General features: G+C 39.5%; 1 protein-coding gene across 1 annotated transcript; it reads right to left on the bottom strand.

The window, feature by feature from the left end:
* Positions 1–2,749: 2,749 nt before the first annotated feature.
* LOC123600450 (olfactory receptor 52B4-like) lies at positions 2,750–3,712 on the bottom strand. Its single transcript, XM_045482503.1, has one exon. It carries the CDS (start codon positions 3,710–3,712, stop codon positions 2,750–2,752), a length of 963 nt encoding a protein of 320 aa, XP_045338459.1.
* Between the last annotated feature and the right edge of the window lie 11,933 nt (positions 3,713–15,645).

Below are 15,645 nucleotides of genomic sequence, written 5' to 3'. Positions count from 1 at the left end.
TTTGAAGGGACACATGCACCCCCATGTTTATAGCAGCACTATCAACAATAGCCAAAGTATGGAAAGAGCCCAAATGTCCATCGATGGATGAATGGATAAAGAAGATGTGGTATATATATATACATACATCTATGTATACACAATACACAATGGAGTATTCCCTGGCAATCAAAAAAAATGAAATCGTGCCATTTGCAACTACGTGGATGGAACTGGAGGGTATTGTGCTAAGTGAAATTAGTCAGAGAAAGACAAAAATCATATGACTTCACTCATATGAGGACTTTCAGAGACAAAACAGATGAACATAAGGGAAGGGAAACAATAATATAAAAACAGGAAGGGGGACAAAACAGAAGAGACTCATAAATATGGAGAACAAACTGAGGGTTTACAGGAGGGGTTGTGGGAGGGGGGATGGGCTAAATGGGTAAGGGGCACTAAGGAATCTACTCCTGAAATCATTGTTGCACTATATGCTAACTAATTTGGATGTAAATTTAAAAAAATAAAAAATAAAACAAGCTAAAATAAAAAAAATTGCAGTATAATATTTTTGTCCTTTTAAATGGCAAAAAAAATTAAAGAAAACTGTGCAACTCCATTATTAGTGCAGAGATAAATCATCCTCACCCTTTGAGGACATTTTTATAAGATTCATAAAAAAAGTCTATAAAATCTGCAGTAGCATATCTAGGACTCCATCCTGAAAATAAAAAATTGAAATACCCAGAGTAAGATGTATGTTCAGGGAAGTCTTATTTATATAGTTAAAAATGGAAAGCTCCAAATGTCCAATAATATTTAAAATGTATGAAAATATATATGCAAAGAACAATGAAGGTAAAGCAATACACCAAACTGTTACCAGTGGTTTCCTCCTGACTAGGAATTTTCTTTATATTTTTGTTGTTTTCCAATTGTCTTACATTGAGTATTTACATCTTATATTAAAAGACAATATGTAAAACTTTGATTTGTGAGCACAACTCGTTCTGGAAACATGCTTGTAATCCAAAGCACTTGTATACCAAAGCAAATTTCAAGAACCCTTGGCTCAGTTGTGATCATGTGACATTGGGCGTCACGCACTACTCCAATTGCAAGACATTGCTCATTTATCAAGTTAAAATTTATTAGAAATGTTTACTCGTCTTGCAGAACACTCATAGAACAAGTTACTCGCAATCCAAGGTTTTACTGTTGCTTACAAATAATTTATCTAAACATATCTGTAAACTTAAGCAGCAAATAGAAATGAGCCTTAAGTTTGTAAATATATAGTCATAATGCTATGCAAAAAGGGCTTAAAATAATAATGCTTCATTAAATATAGTAACACTCTGCAGTAAACTACTTCATAGGCATAGTAATTGATTGTATAAATGCATATGTATTAGAAACAATGCCAACAAGTACTGCCAGAAAACTAGTTATACATAGTGGAAAAGAAACATATATAGTACAATCAATATTCTGTTTATGTATCGTATGATACTATTTTCCAGGTAGATAAAGGAGTAGATCAAGCTTTAGATACAGATGGAGATGAAATACAAACACAGACTCAGAGACAGTTGTACATGCAGATATAGAAGTATATAGATATGGGTAGATAGCCATAGAAGACAAAATTTTAACAGTAAAATTGTTCAGGGGCTGTAAGTTTATGGGTTTATGAGTTCCATTTCATGTTTGTCTTTTTTCTTAATTTCTAATATTTTCTACAAGAAACATAGATTTTTAAAAAGATACATATTTTAAAATGAAATATGGACAACACACTATCTTGCTCAGGAAGGAATTATCAACTAAAGAGCACACTGGGCAGGAGATGTGGTTGGAGAAAGGACCACAGAAGAGAAGAGATGAGAGGTGGGCATGGAAGGAGGAATAGGACTTTTCCACAAGCTGATGGAGGTTATCCCAAGGCAGATCAGGGACATGGAGAGCATGGCATGATCTGGGGAAGGTGAGGCATTAATGGCCCAGTGTGTCTGATGCTCGGGTTGCTTGGAGGTGACATGGCAGTGCTGCTATAAAGGAAGTCAGAAATCAGGTCATTAAAGGCCTTGAATGCCCTGCTGAGGAGGGATCATTGAAGAACATAGCCTGACGTTGAGATAGGAGTGTCCCTGTTCCCAGCACACACCACCCCCCAGAAACTACAGGAGAGACCAGTTTCAATCCCTTCAGTCTCCCCAGGGGTTTTTCTGCCAAATACAAAACACAATTCATTTATTTTCTCTTATTACAGACATGCATGCTGATCGGATATAAATTATAATGTAATAGGAATAACTGCAAAACACAGGGATCAGTGATTCTAAGAATATCATTAGCCAGAATGAAGGCCATTAAGGAGCAGAGGTTTGTATGTGATTGTCTAGAAACATCAGGAGATGTCTCAGAGCTTGAGAAACTCAGTGAGAAATAGCTGGGCAAAATCCCAGGCCAGAGCACGGCTCTCACTTCATCCATTTCTAAAGATCATCCTAGAGTCATTAAGGACATATGACTTTTGAAAATCAATGCATCCTGTCCCAGGGTCTTTGCAGGAGCGGGCTTGCTCAGTCCAACATGGTGCTGAGCTCAGTTGTTTTGACAATGAAGGAGTGAGTCCTCCAACCTCCCTGGTGGTCTTGCTCCAGAGACAGAACCCACTGAGCTTTCTCCTGGTGTTTCAGCTTATCTCTCCCACCCACCACTTCCACAGACCACTTCACATATGGCTAGAGATTCCGAAAACTCAGTTCTTCAACCAAAGTGATTTCTGCTTTGTAAACAACATGTGAACCACTTGCTCTCTGATTTGCTTGGTCTTAATCCCATAAATGATGGGATTCAGCATAGGTGGGGCAAGCATGCAGATGTTGGCCAACAAGATGTGGGTATGAGGAGGAATGTGGCGTCCAAACCGCTGAGTAAGGGTTGTGAAGATCGCGGGGCTGTAAAAGAGGACAATGATGCAGACATGGGAGCCACATGTGTTAAGAGTTTTGTGGCGAGCATCTCGGGAAGGGATGTGGAAGACAGCACGGAGAATCAGCACATAGGAAACAAAAATTAACACCACATCTAAAACCACTGTTAATATTAGGATGGAAAATCCATACCAGATGTTCACACGAATGTCATTACAAGCATATTTGGCCAAGCCAATGTGTTCACAAAAGGTGTGTGGAACAATATTATTTTGGCAGAAAGTCAATCTTTTCAAAAGAAATACTATGGGGAAAAGTGTACAGAAACTTCTCAGAATTATAGTCACACCAATTTTTCCAATCAGTGCATGTGTAAGAATAGTGGTGTATCTCAGTGGGTAGCATATGGCAATGTAGCGGTCAAACGCCATCACCAGCAAGATCCCCGACTCAGACATGAAGGTGCAGTGGATGATGAAGAACTGAGTTATGCAGCGATCCAGGGAGATCTCCCCAGCACGGAACCAGAAGATGGCCAAGGCCTGAGGTACTGTGCACGTGGAGAGGACAACATCTGCTCCGGCCAGCATGCAGAGGAAGAGGTACATGGGTTCGTGGAGGCTGCGCTTTGTGAGGATAATGCAGATGAGCAGGCTGTTCCCAAGCAGGGCGATGACATAGGAAACGAAGAAGGGGATGGAAATCCACACATGCTGGTCCTCTAGCCCAGGGATGTCTAGCAAGTGGAAGATTGTATGGCTAACAGCAGTGTGGTTTATGGTTGTCATGCTTGGAGCAGATGACCTGGGATCTCACTTTCTGTTCACAAAGAGATGAAAGAATTATTCTAATATTCTTTGTGAATATTAAGACTTTTGTCATATCTCACACTCTTCATCTTCTCAGAACATGCAAATAGGAAATATGCAAGGATGAAGGATATGGTCTGCACCACAGTGAGTGACAGTCAATTATCCTTACCTCCAACTAACCAAAGTCAGAGACATTACTGTCTGTATTTCACTTTCAAAGAGGATTATGCATAAATAGAGAAACTCATTACTCATGACTGGGAAGAGTGTAAAAAGATACTTGAAACTGACTAATTTAGTAGACAAGAGGCAGCATAAGAAAAGGCGAGCATACCAATCAATGCACAGTATATTCATGAAACACTTCCAGCATAGGGTGACAGGTGCATAGGGACTTGCACAAGCAGTGAAGAACCTGATCACAACTTCATACTTAGACCTCACTCTTCACACAGGACACAGCCATCAGATGTCTTAAAGCTATTAGTGTTGAATGATAACCCGTGAAGGTTTATTGGAATAGTAATTGAAGAGATTGGATGCTAAAAGGTAAGTTGGGTTCCAGGAATAGAATGGATCTGAATGTAATACAGCCACAGAGGAATTAAACTAATATTTATTAAGCATGGTTTTATGCCAGGAATTGCAGTATGCACATTATACATGGCATTTTGTATGCTCTTCATGTAGGGAGCAGACATCCACTCTAGGGAGTGGATATTGTCTCCATTTCACACCTAAAGAGGGACTCAGAGAATATGAAACTCTTGTCCAATTTCCCAATCAATAATTGATAGAAATGAGTTTGAAATTTCTCCGACTTCAGTGCATACAGTTTGCTCACTTGTGAAGAGGATCAAGAGAACTTCAAGAGGTAACAGGACTTGTGTGTCTCATGTTCATACCTTGGGGAGCTAAGCCTAGAAATGACTGAAAGTGGAAAAAGAAAGGCATTATTTCTGGGGATGGGGAATCGCAATACTTGACATTTGTAAGATTCTTCTGATAGAAACTAACATGTAATTTTACCATTTGTTTCCTAATACACCTTCCTTCATTCATTAGCTTAATCATTCAGCAAGCTTATTTGGAGCATGGGCTGTTTTTCAGACATCATGTCCTGTGCTTGAATCCTAACTGGGCTTATAGATTGAGAGAATTGTGGGTAGGTAAGCAGATGAGATCAGTAAAATGTTACAGGTGTAATGGGCTCAGAGGGCACCTCCTGAGAAGACAGCCATGTCTAATCCCGTTTTTACCAGAATAAAGAAGAAATGGAGCCAATAATAAAATACCTTCATCCTGGGTTTCTGAAGATGTTAAATGACGAGGTATCTTAAAATATCTAGCTCAGGGGCTAAGATAAATCTTATGCTCACTAACAGTATTTTTTCCACTCCAGTTCCCTCTTTTGGTGCTGCGATTTTTCTTTCTGGGGAGGAAAATCGGCTCCTAGTTTTTCACACCCGCCGAGATGCCCTGGCCCCTTTCCCAAAATTCCCTCCAACATCTGGCTTGGGGCAGGTGACCAGTTTGGGGCCATTCTCAAGGCTCTTTTCATGGTTTTCCAGGAGGGGTTCATAGTCTAAGTAAATGTGTTTTCTGTTTTCTCATCTCTCGTAGAACTATGAGGGCACCTGCCATTAACTGGATTGCTTCTCCTGATTTGCCACCCTACAGGAACTTCCATCTGGCCCATACATTCTCAGCTACCCTCCCAGACCTCACTTTCCACAGCTGCTAGAAACAATCAGATTTGTGCTTCTGGTCTTTACCATTCTTTGTCCAGATGTATCAATAGCCTCCAAGAGCCCCGTCACCTCCGGCCTTTTGGGGACAGAACACCAGCCCAGTCCTTACGTGGGTCTTGGAACCTCTCCACCCCCAGATGTCTAATTCACTCACCAACCTTAGGCTGAGTCTCCAGGAACAGAGGCCATGAGATCCATAATAAAAATTGGCTGGTGGGTCAGGAGTTGGGCTGTTTATCCTCTCTTGTGGAACCCTGGAGGGAAGTATTTATACCAGGGCTCAGGGGACAGAGCAGGTCTCCACCAGCCTCACCTTCTTCCCAAATGGGCTGGGTCTCTAAAATCATTTCCCATTACCCTCCCCCCTGACCCTCTTACTCTCTTGCTTCTCTCAAGATGCTCTGATAAGAAAGCCTTTTCTACCTAATCTAGTCTTGCTAGAGGCTTATTTAATGAATGTTGACTCATTTTCAAAGGGAATATTAAATACTCACAATTACTATGTACCAATGATTTCTATTTGTAGAGCTTTTTTCCTCACAAAAAGACTTAGGTTGAAGTTATATTCATCCCCTGGATTTTAATAAGTTGGAAATTTTAGAATCATGAATAATGATGTTTAAGTATTGACCAAGAGTATATGAGCATTTATAAACTGTTAACATGCTTAACAGTTAGTGGAAGAGGTGTGAGTCTTAATTACTTTAAACATTTGTATTTTATTTGCCTGCTCCCTTTGGCGGCTGTTAAGATTTTTCACTTTATCTCTTTAGTGTGATTGTGACATACCCAGACACAGTTTATTGATTTGTATTCTCTTTGAGGGTCAATGAGCTTTTGTAATCTGTAAATGTATGACTTTCACATAATTTGGAAAATTCCAGTAATTATTACTTCCAAAATTATTTTCTACCTCAGTCTCTCATCTCAATTTTGGGATCCCAACTACATATGTTAGACCTTCTGGCATTGTTCCATCAGCACCTGAGGGGCTCTTCACTTTTTTTTTTTTCTTTTCCTCTCACATCTTTAGTTGGAAAATTCTACTGATAAATCTTATGGTTAATTATGAGAAGTACAACTATCAAGTTCAAAGAATAAATGTATTCATAGATTTGTTAGGTATTAAAAGTTCCCTCATGGTGGTTGTACCATTGCCATCTGTCATTCTGATTGTTTATCGAGTGTGGCCATTTGCAAGAATGGCTGCCAATAATTCTTCCCTTGGCTGCACACACAAACCAATTTCCCCAATCATGAGGTGTAGTCTATTCTCTAACCCATCGAATCTGGAATCACCTTATGACTTGCATTGGCCAATAAAATAGACTTGAAATGAGGTGTGCATTCCAAGGCATATGGACCTAGCAACTTCCATTTTGCCCTCTTGGAGGCCAGCAGCCATTTAAAAAGCTGAGGATAGACAAATGAATCAGAGAACATGTGGAGAGAGATCACACAGAGGACAAGAGAAGCATACCAGCTGACAACCATAAAGGTAAGGGTTTTGCTTTAAAAAAATTTGTTTTAATGTTTATTTATTTTTGAGAGAGTGAGAGCACAAGTCAGGGAGGGGAAGATAGGGAGGGAGTCAGAGACTCAAACTCAGAACTGGGAGATCATGATCTGAGCTGAAACCAAGAGTTAGACACTTAACCAACTGAGCCACCCAGGTGCCCCTAGTTGCTTCTTTATAGCATAAACATGAACTGTTCTTGGCATACAGTAGGCACATGATAAAATTTATCGAATGAAATATGATAGAATGAATAAACTTTGAGCAATAGAAATACGTGACTTCAGTTGCCGGGTGTCATTTAAGGTGCTTGGATACCCTGAAATCTGGTGATTCCCCAATCAGGGAGAGTTTGGTCGAGTTTCAGAATGTTTTATTGGTGTTGGATGATGCCAGGGAATGGGATTTGGGAGCCTCTCACTATTCAATTCATCGAGGATTTATCAAGATTTCCCACCTCAGCCTGGTACCTCAGGAGGTGAGGCATTTCGCTACAGGCTACATTTACAGCAATATTTCCCATTTCATTTTTCATAACTGCTCCTCAGACACAGTGTATAATTCATCCTTCACCCCTCATTTGTCATGCCCTGCACTTCTACTACTTCTGCATCCTTATACTCATTGACTTTTTGCCAAAAATATCCTGTTTGACTGATTTTTTTAAATCATATAAAATCATGAAATTTTTACTTTAATTTTTTTTTAAGTTTATTCATTCATTTCTACAGAGACAGTGAGCGCGAGTGGGGAAGGAGCAGAGAAAAAGGGAGAGAGAAACCCAAGCAGACCCTGCGCTCTCAGCACAGAGCCTGAGGCAGGGCTCAAACTCACAAAAACGTGAGATCGTGACCTGAGCCGAAACCAAAAGTCAAATGTTTAACCAAATGTTTAACCGACTGAGCCACCCAGGTGCCCCCTGAAACTGTCACTTTAAAATAATAGTAATGGGGGCGCCTGGGTGGCGCAGTCGGTTAAGCGTCCGACTTCAGCCAGGTCACGATCTCGCGGTCCGGGAGTTCGAGCCCCGCATCGGGCTCTGGGCTGATGGCTCAGAGCCTGGAGCCTGTTTCCAATTCTGTGTCTCCCTCTCTCTCTGCCCCTCCCCCGTTCATGCTCTGTCTCTCTCTGTCCCAAAAATAAATAAAAACGTTGAAAAAAAAATTTATAAAAAAAAAATAAAATAATAGTAATGAAATGCAAAAAAAAGGACAACTGTTGCTAGTGAGGTTTAATTTACTTTTTCTTTGCTCTTTTATATATCTTTTTACATTCATAACCAAACTATATCTTTTATAGAGATTTATAATAGTTACTATATTTCAAACATACAATTTTATGGATGCAAAATACATCAATTTATGATAGAATCATATTTTACCCATCCATTTCATAACTGTTTTTAAATTTTTAATAAATTTTCATTGTGATAAATATATATAACATAAAGGTTACCATCTTGATCATTTTTAAATGTACTGTTCAGTAGTATTAAGCATGTTCACACTGTTGTGCAATCGATCTCCAGAACTTTCCATCTGTAAAACTGAAACTCTATAGTCATTAAACAACTACTCAGTCCCCGCTTCCCTCCAGCCACTGGCAAACATAATTCTTTTTGTCTCTATCAGTTTGAGTACTCTCAATATCTCATATAAGTGGGATCATACACTATCTGTCTTATGACTGGTTTATTTTATTTGTCAAAACGTCCTCAGGTTTCATCCATTTTGTAGCATGTGTCAGAATTTCCTTCCTTTTGAAGGCTGAATAATCTATTATATGTATAAACAACTCATTTACAGGTTCTCAGACCCAATTCCAACATGGGGGAGGTCCTCCACAGAACACAAATCAATTCTAGGCAACGACCAGGGTGTCCAAGAATTAACTTCATTCTGACACCACCTTCCCAGAGATAGCATCAGATTCCACAGATTACGTGTTCAATCCTACAAGACTACCTACCCCTGCCCCCATTTGAGACACCAGGTGCAAGTCCCAGGCAGTTACCTGGGCTTCTGACTTGTACACCTACAACCTCCTCCTTAGGTTCTTTTAAACTCAGGGAAACACTTACATTTGTCAGCTGAAGGATGGAATCAGCATCCTCATGGAAGAGATGCGTAGGATGAGGTATGGAAAAAAAAGCGAGGAAATTCCAAGCTCTCTGAGTGCACCACTTTGCCCCAAACACCTGCTCTTCACCCAGTCCTTTTGGGTTTTTATAGAAGCTTCATTCAAAGTCATGATTGACTAAGTCATCGGCTATTGGCTGATTCAACCTCTAGCCCCTCAGGATGTCAGGGGTGGGACTGAAAGTTCCTACCCTCTAATCACAAGTTAGTCTTCCTGGCTACCAGCTTCTTGGGTGGTGTCCAAAAGTCACCTTCATTAACATAACTAAAGACACCTTTATTGCACTTAATCACAGGAAATTCCAAGGGTTTTAGGAGCTGTGAGTCAGGAACCTGGAAAGAAGACCAAATACATATAAGGAATATATTTTGGTTGTCTGGATGATCAAATACATACATTTCTAATAAATCACAATATTGCAACCACATCACTTTTGTCCATTCATCCATTGGTTACGATTTAAGTTGCTTCCACCTTTCGCCCATTACCCATAATGCTGCTATGAACACAGGTATACAAATATCTCTTTGAGACCCTACTTTTAACTCTTTTGGATATATACCCAGAGTGGATTTGCTGGATCATGTGGTAATTCTATTGTTAATTTTTTTTTTTAAAGAACCACCATACTGTTTTTCATAACACCTGCACCTACCAGCACTGCACAAGGGTTACATTTTGTCCAACACTTAAAATTTCCTGTGGAGATATTTTGTTGTTTTTGTTTGTTTGTTTGTTTGTTTGTTTTGTTTTTTTAATAGCAGACAGCCTAGTAACCCTGACTCACAAAGGTAATGTAAACAGATTAAGAAAAAATGTAAATCTTCTCACATAAATATTAAAGCGTTATCAAAAATGCCAAAGTTTAAATGACTTGCTCACTAAGGCATGTATTTAAGCTCAAGTTTTTTCTAAATTATGAAGGAATGTATTTTTTTAGAGTTAGTGTTTTAAACATATACGGATTTTCAAATTATTTGTGCTGATTTAAAACGGGATGAATCTTTACTAACTCCCATTCAAATGGAAACAAGACTATTTGGTGCACTAATGCTAACAATGCTAACATGTGTAAACCTGATTTGGGGATGGTATTGTGAAGGAGGGGATGCGCAGGCTTGGAAAGCCATAAATATCTGACCTATGGATGTGGGTCAGAGGGAGAGATACTAAAAGGTGGCTCTGCTTCTGGGCTCCCTGGGGTAATAGCTGTCCTTGAGACCTTGAGGCAAATATATAAACTCACCCATCACTCTGATAATTCCTGTGGTGATTCATGCCATCCTAACCCACAGGAACTCCACTTGAAGCAAATAGGTGATATTTTCTTTCTGTGGAGTATAATTTCAGGGTGGAAGACCCTAGCCAGACTGTATGTTATTGGATCTAAGGCAGGTGGTTAGCAATATTAGGACTGTCGTCGACAGTGAAGTTGACAGAGTTGGAAAGACTAGAGCAGTTGTATGCTAGCGCCACAGTCACTGGCTGGCAAAGTCAAATGTGTGCAGGTCTTTCAAACGCAGCATTCTGTGACATTACGCTGACAATGCGAAACTGGCCATAGTAGGAGAATAGGCACCGTGAAAACTGGCAAATACTACAAATTAGGGCCCTGTTTCTATTCATTTTTTAATGTATTTGTTTATCCATTTTTTTATTTTTCTATTTGTTTGTTTATTGGTGAGCTGGTTTACCAGCATACCACGACACTAGACTCACAAATAAGGGCTGTCCAAGTAGAGTGGAAAGTATTATCTGGGGGGCAGTATGAATATTCTGGGCATGAGGACCCTCTTTAGCTCTCAGGGTGCCAAAGATCTCTGAGCCCCTCCAATGACGTTCCACGGTGGCCTCCGATCCTTTTTATTATAAACATCCAAGGATTTAAAGGGGCTTATTTATTATTTCCTTGTCCTGATCCTTCATTACACTCATCCAATATTTGCCACTTGGTTGTTTTGTTAAACATTTTGAAGACTTACACAGTGCTTCAGCATACTGGGTTCTGGAAACACACAGAGAAAAAGGATAATTTTGTGAGCCCTCACAAAATTCACTATTAATTGGAGGAACATGGCCAAGTAGTCAGATAAGCTCCTATCTGAGAAAGGGCTACTGACTGACCAAACTCCTTGTGAAAACAAGGGAAAAGAAATGGTTTACAGGGAGATATATCAGTAAGCACATTCCTGACATACTGGGCAGATGATAAGAACTTCCCTGAAAAAAGGTCTTTTTCTCAGCAAGACAAAGCAGGGAGCTAGAGGTGCATTGTCCAGGATTGTGAAAGTACCTGGATCAAGGCTAATGAAGGATTCATGAGGCATCTGAGAAATTATCTTCAGTGACCCTGAGCTAAACAATCAGCCACTTTAGTATATGCAACTTCACCTGTACAACAGACCCCAATTCTGGGCCTCTTAGCCTCTATATTCTTCCTCACAGTAGAAAAACTCTCTTTGCTCCCCCCCAACCCCCCAAAGTATCCAACGAATACCACTGTTTGTAATCTCTTCAGGCTTTTATTCTGCTTCAGATTCATCTCCTTTTCCTGCTATTTTTTCACGAGCGTTGCATGAACAGCCGGCCACCAACCTCAGCAGTATTATCATGTCTATTTTCAATCCTTCCATCTCCTCCAGCAGGATAGCTTTCCTCAGGGATGTGTGTTCTCAAAGTGGTTGTGTGGCCACTGAATGACCTGGTGGTAGTTGTCTTCAGCAGGCAGGTCCTCACAAGCCTCTACTGGCAATCTTTCACATGATTTATTTTCAGTGGTTTCACCGTTACCGAGAGTTATAGGAACAAAAACAGGAGGGGATTTTCCTACTGCAGAAATAAAATGCAGAGATGAGGAGAGTAGAACCCAGAGAGGGAGACAACTATGTTGACACGTACTCACTGTGTGCTAATATTTGAGTCACACACTAAGTCAACGCAGAGATGATGATGGTTGTTTATCTGTGAACTTCACCATAGCTCAGTTCAGATCCTGAACTTCTCACTATCTGAGTTCAGCACCAAGCTCCTCTCCTAGAGTGGAGGTAGGGATGTCAGATTCATCACACAGTCAGAGAGGGCATGGAAGTGAAGCCCTAGAGCGTGGCCTGGATAATATTGGTGGGATTTCAGACAAGTAATTTCCAAACCCATGTTCTATTACCCCTACTCTTCATTCTATAGCAGAAAGGTTAGGACATAGCTACCTGCCCAGGGAATGCCTTTGTTCTGCTCTTTCCCCGGCCCCCTAGTCATAGTCAGAAAAACCTTCTCGATTTCATTCAGTTCAGAAAGGTCTTTTGCCCCTTAATCCACTCACAGAAGATGAAAGAATGTGTAGTAAGTTACAAAAAAATCTTCAATTCCCAGCTATATTCCATGGAGCTGTGACAATGTTCTTGAACCTCGAAGTCCTATTTGGGAAAATTGGTGATGACAATATCTATTGCCTTGTACTATTACAAGCCATTACAGATGCCATGGGCAGTATCTTTATATCAGTGCCTATCACTGAGATACAAAGGATCACTTTCCAGATCTTATCTATTTCACTGGGCTAGTAATCATCCTTCGGTTTATATTACTAGTGTAAACACTTCAGTGTCCAGATATTCTAGTCTTTGTTAGCTTTCCCCCTTCTAGTCTATCCTCAACTCAGCCACTAGATTAATATATCCAATTAATGTTTTCCAGTTTCTTTCTTTTTTTTTTTTTTTTACATTTTATTTAGTTTTGAGAGAAAGAGAGACAGAGCACGAGTGGGGGAGGGGCAGAGACAGAAGGAGATACAGAATCGGAAGCAGGCTCCAGGCTCCAAGCTGTCAGCACAGAGCCCGATGTGGGGCTTGAACCCACGAACCGTGAGATCATGACCCGAGCTGAAGTCAGTTGCTCAACTGACTGAGCCACCCAGGCGCCCCAATGTTTTCCAGTTTCTTAACTCATCACGGCTGACCATTTACTCACAGATTAAATCCAAGATCTTGAATTTATACTCTGGGCAAATATGCTTTGGCCACCATCTTTTTTTCATTTGCCCAAATTTACACTGCCGCCACCACACAGAGCTGAAAGCTGTTTTGTTTTCCCCAGAGTTCAACCCATTCAATGTTATCCATAACCAAGGCCCAAGAGTCAAAATAATCTTATATTTGTCTCCATTGTTTTATAACCATGTCATATGTCAATAGCCATATACAACGTATATGGTTCATCGTACTAGGCTGATTTTCTCACTTCTTCTTTTACTTTAAAGTTCCAATTGACATCCCCAACTGTGGTGTCAAAATATGCACATGGAAATATTTTACTTTCTTTCCCAACATAAGCTTTCAACTTAAATTTTTTATCATAACCTTAGTCAACACAAACTACAATTCAACTTTCATATTTCTTAGTATCATTTTTAGGTAAGGTAGCTATTGAAGTCTTTTCCTACATTTTGAGTATTATGAATTTCTTTTGACTCTTTTGTAATACCATTTACATTTCAAATGGTCCCCTGACTTGTCTTGGAATATCCATTATTGGTCCAAACTAAAAGAGGATAGTCTCTAGGTACTGTGATTGACAGATCATGGATCAAATAGTTGGTGGCCATTAATAAAGTATAATTTTCAAAGACTATACATGCTCCTTAGCAGATCCAAAAGCTCAAAGATTGTTTTGTGCTGTCAGCGCAGGGCCACTGGCACACATTCCAATCACCATCTTCCAATGTGTCTTTGACATGGAAGTCACAGGGATTTGGATTTATTCCATGATCCTAAAGACAGAGCCATCTGAACATTCTGTTGTAGCACAAGGATGCCCTTGTTGCTCTAGAAGCCACTGAAATTAAGCACCAGATATATAAGAGAAGGTGATATCATTGATATGCTGCATGGAATGTAACCCAATAGTGCTACTATTGAAATGCCATCATAAAATGAAATACAGAAAAGGGAAGTCTATTAAACATTTATGTAGTAGATTAAAATAACAAACAAGAGGCTCCAAGTAACCCTGGAGTAAGCTGTAAACTTACATTGTGTATGAAGACAAATTGGCTTTATTGATAGGAATAATAACAATAACAACAGCAACAAAAGAGTTAAACACATACCAACCCCTTTTGTTTTGTGATATCTGCTAATGTTCAAACATGCAGTACGACTGGTCCTAATTTGTTCTCTATCCAATGAACTATTTTGTTAATTCCTCTTAGTCCATTGACAAAATTTAGAACCTCTTCAATGGTTATTAAAGATGATTTAATGACTCAAGTCTCTCTAGCCCTTAAGTTATTGTGTAGTTTCCTCCAATACACTGTAGTAATCTTTTTTTTTTTTTTTTTTCTGTATGACTCATTTTGGCTTTGATAACATTAGCAGGTCAGTGTGCAAATGTCCTATAGTAATAAACATAGAACAATTATTGCAATTACCTTATTTAGAAGCTGACATTAACTTTGTTAGAGAAGTACATCAATCCAAGACTATAGGAGAAAACCAATGACCATAATATTTAAATCGTATGGGTATAGCTTTTCTTTGGCAGGATTTATCAACAAAACGTGCTATTACATTTTAATCTCAAGAACATCTCTTGATATTATCTTCTACAATGGTAGTTTTACTAATGTTGTAACATTGTCTTCCTATCAAGTGTTATATTATTATTGGTGAATAGAGGTTCTACTTCTTCTTGTGATATGGAATTATCATAATAAAGGAAGGCAGAGGAAGCCTGACCTCTCATTTTCTCTCTGTAATCATCTCAGTAGTTTATTGATGTGCAGCTCCTTGGAATTATTTAACATCTATTTTCCCCCTTTAACTTCATTGTTCAGTAACTAAATGAACATCTCTTTTTTTCTTTGAGCGAGTGCACACATGAGTTGAGGAGGGGCAGAGAGGGAGACAGAGTATCCGAAGCAGGCTCTGCGCTATCAGCAGAGAGCCATTATGCAGGGCTCAAACTCTCAAACCGTGGGATCATGACCTGAGCTGAAACTGGAGGCTTAACCGACTGAGCTACTCAGCCACCTCTGAACATCTATTTATTTAAGTAGGTAACTTTGTCCATCCATATTTTTTCCTCTAGTTCTTTTTGAATTATTTCATGTCTTTATGTATGTCCATAGGCCCAACCCCCTCAGCTCAGCTCTCATTAGTACTTCAGTCTCTGCAGAGGTCTTCCGGGCAGTGACAAGATAAGAGACTGAACAGAACCCACTTACAATCTGTACAGGAGTTCATCCAATCAGATCAGAGTATACATTCCAGATCTGGTTGTCTCCAACCTCCTGAAAATCCTGATAACACTCTCTACCAGTTCTATTTCTCTTATTCTATCTCCTTTAACTTTGAGCGTAGCTTGGCCTTTAATTTAAAAAGATGGTTGTTACTTAGCTTATGCCTACGCGTATGACAACAAAACATCTCATCTCTTCCCCTTTTCTTTATGAGTTTTAGACTACAAGATGGAATAAACATGGTTCCAGAAAAAAAGCTAAGATCCTG

Source organism: Leopardus geoffroyi, chromosome D1 (genome assembly GCF_018350155.1).
Source record: "Leopardus geoffroyi isolate Oge1 chromosome D1, O.geoffroyi_Oge1_pat1.0, whole genome shotgun sequence".
Lineage (NCBI taxonomy): Eukaryota > Metazoa > Chordata > Mammalia > Carnivora > Felidae > Leopardus > Leopardus geoffroyi.
This window is presented reverse-complemented; position numbering and strand designations above follow the sequence as displayed.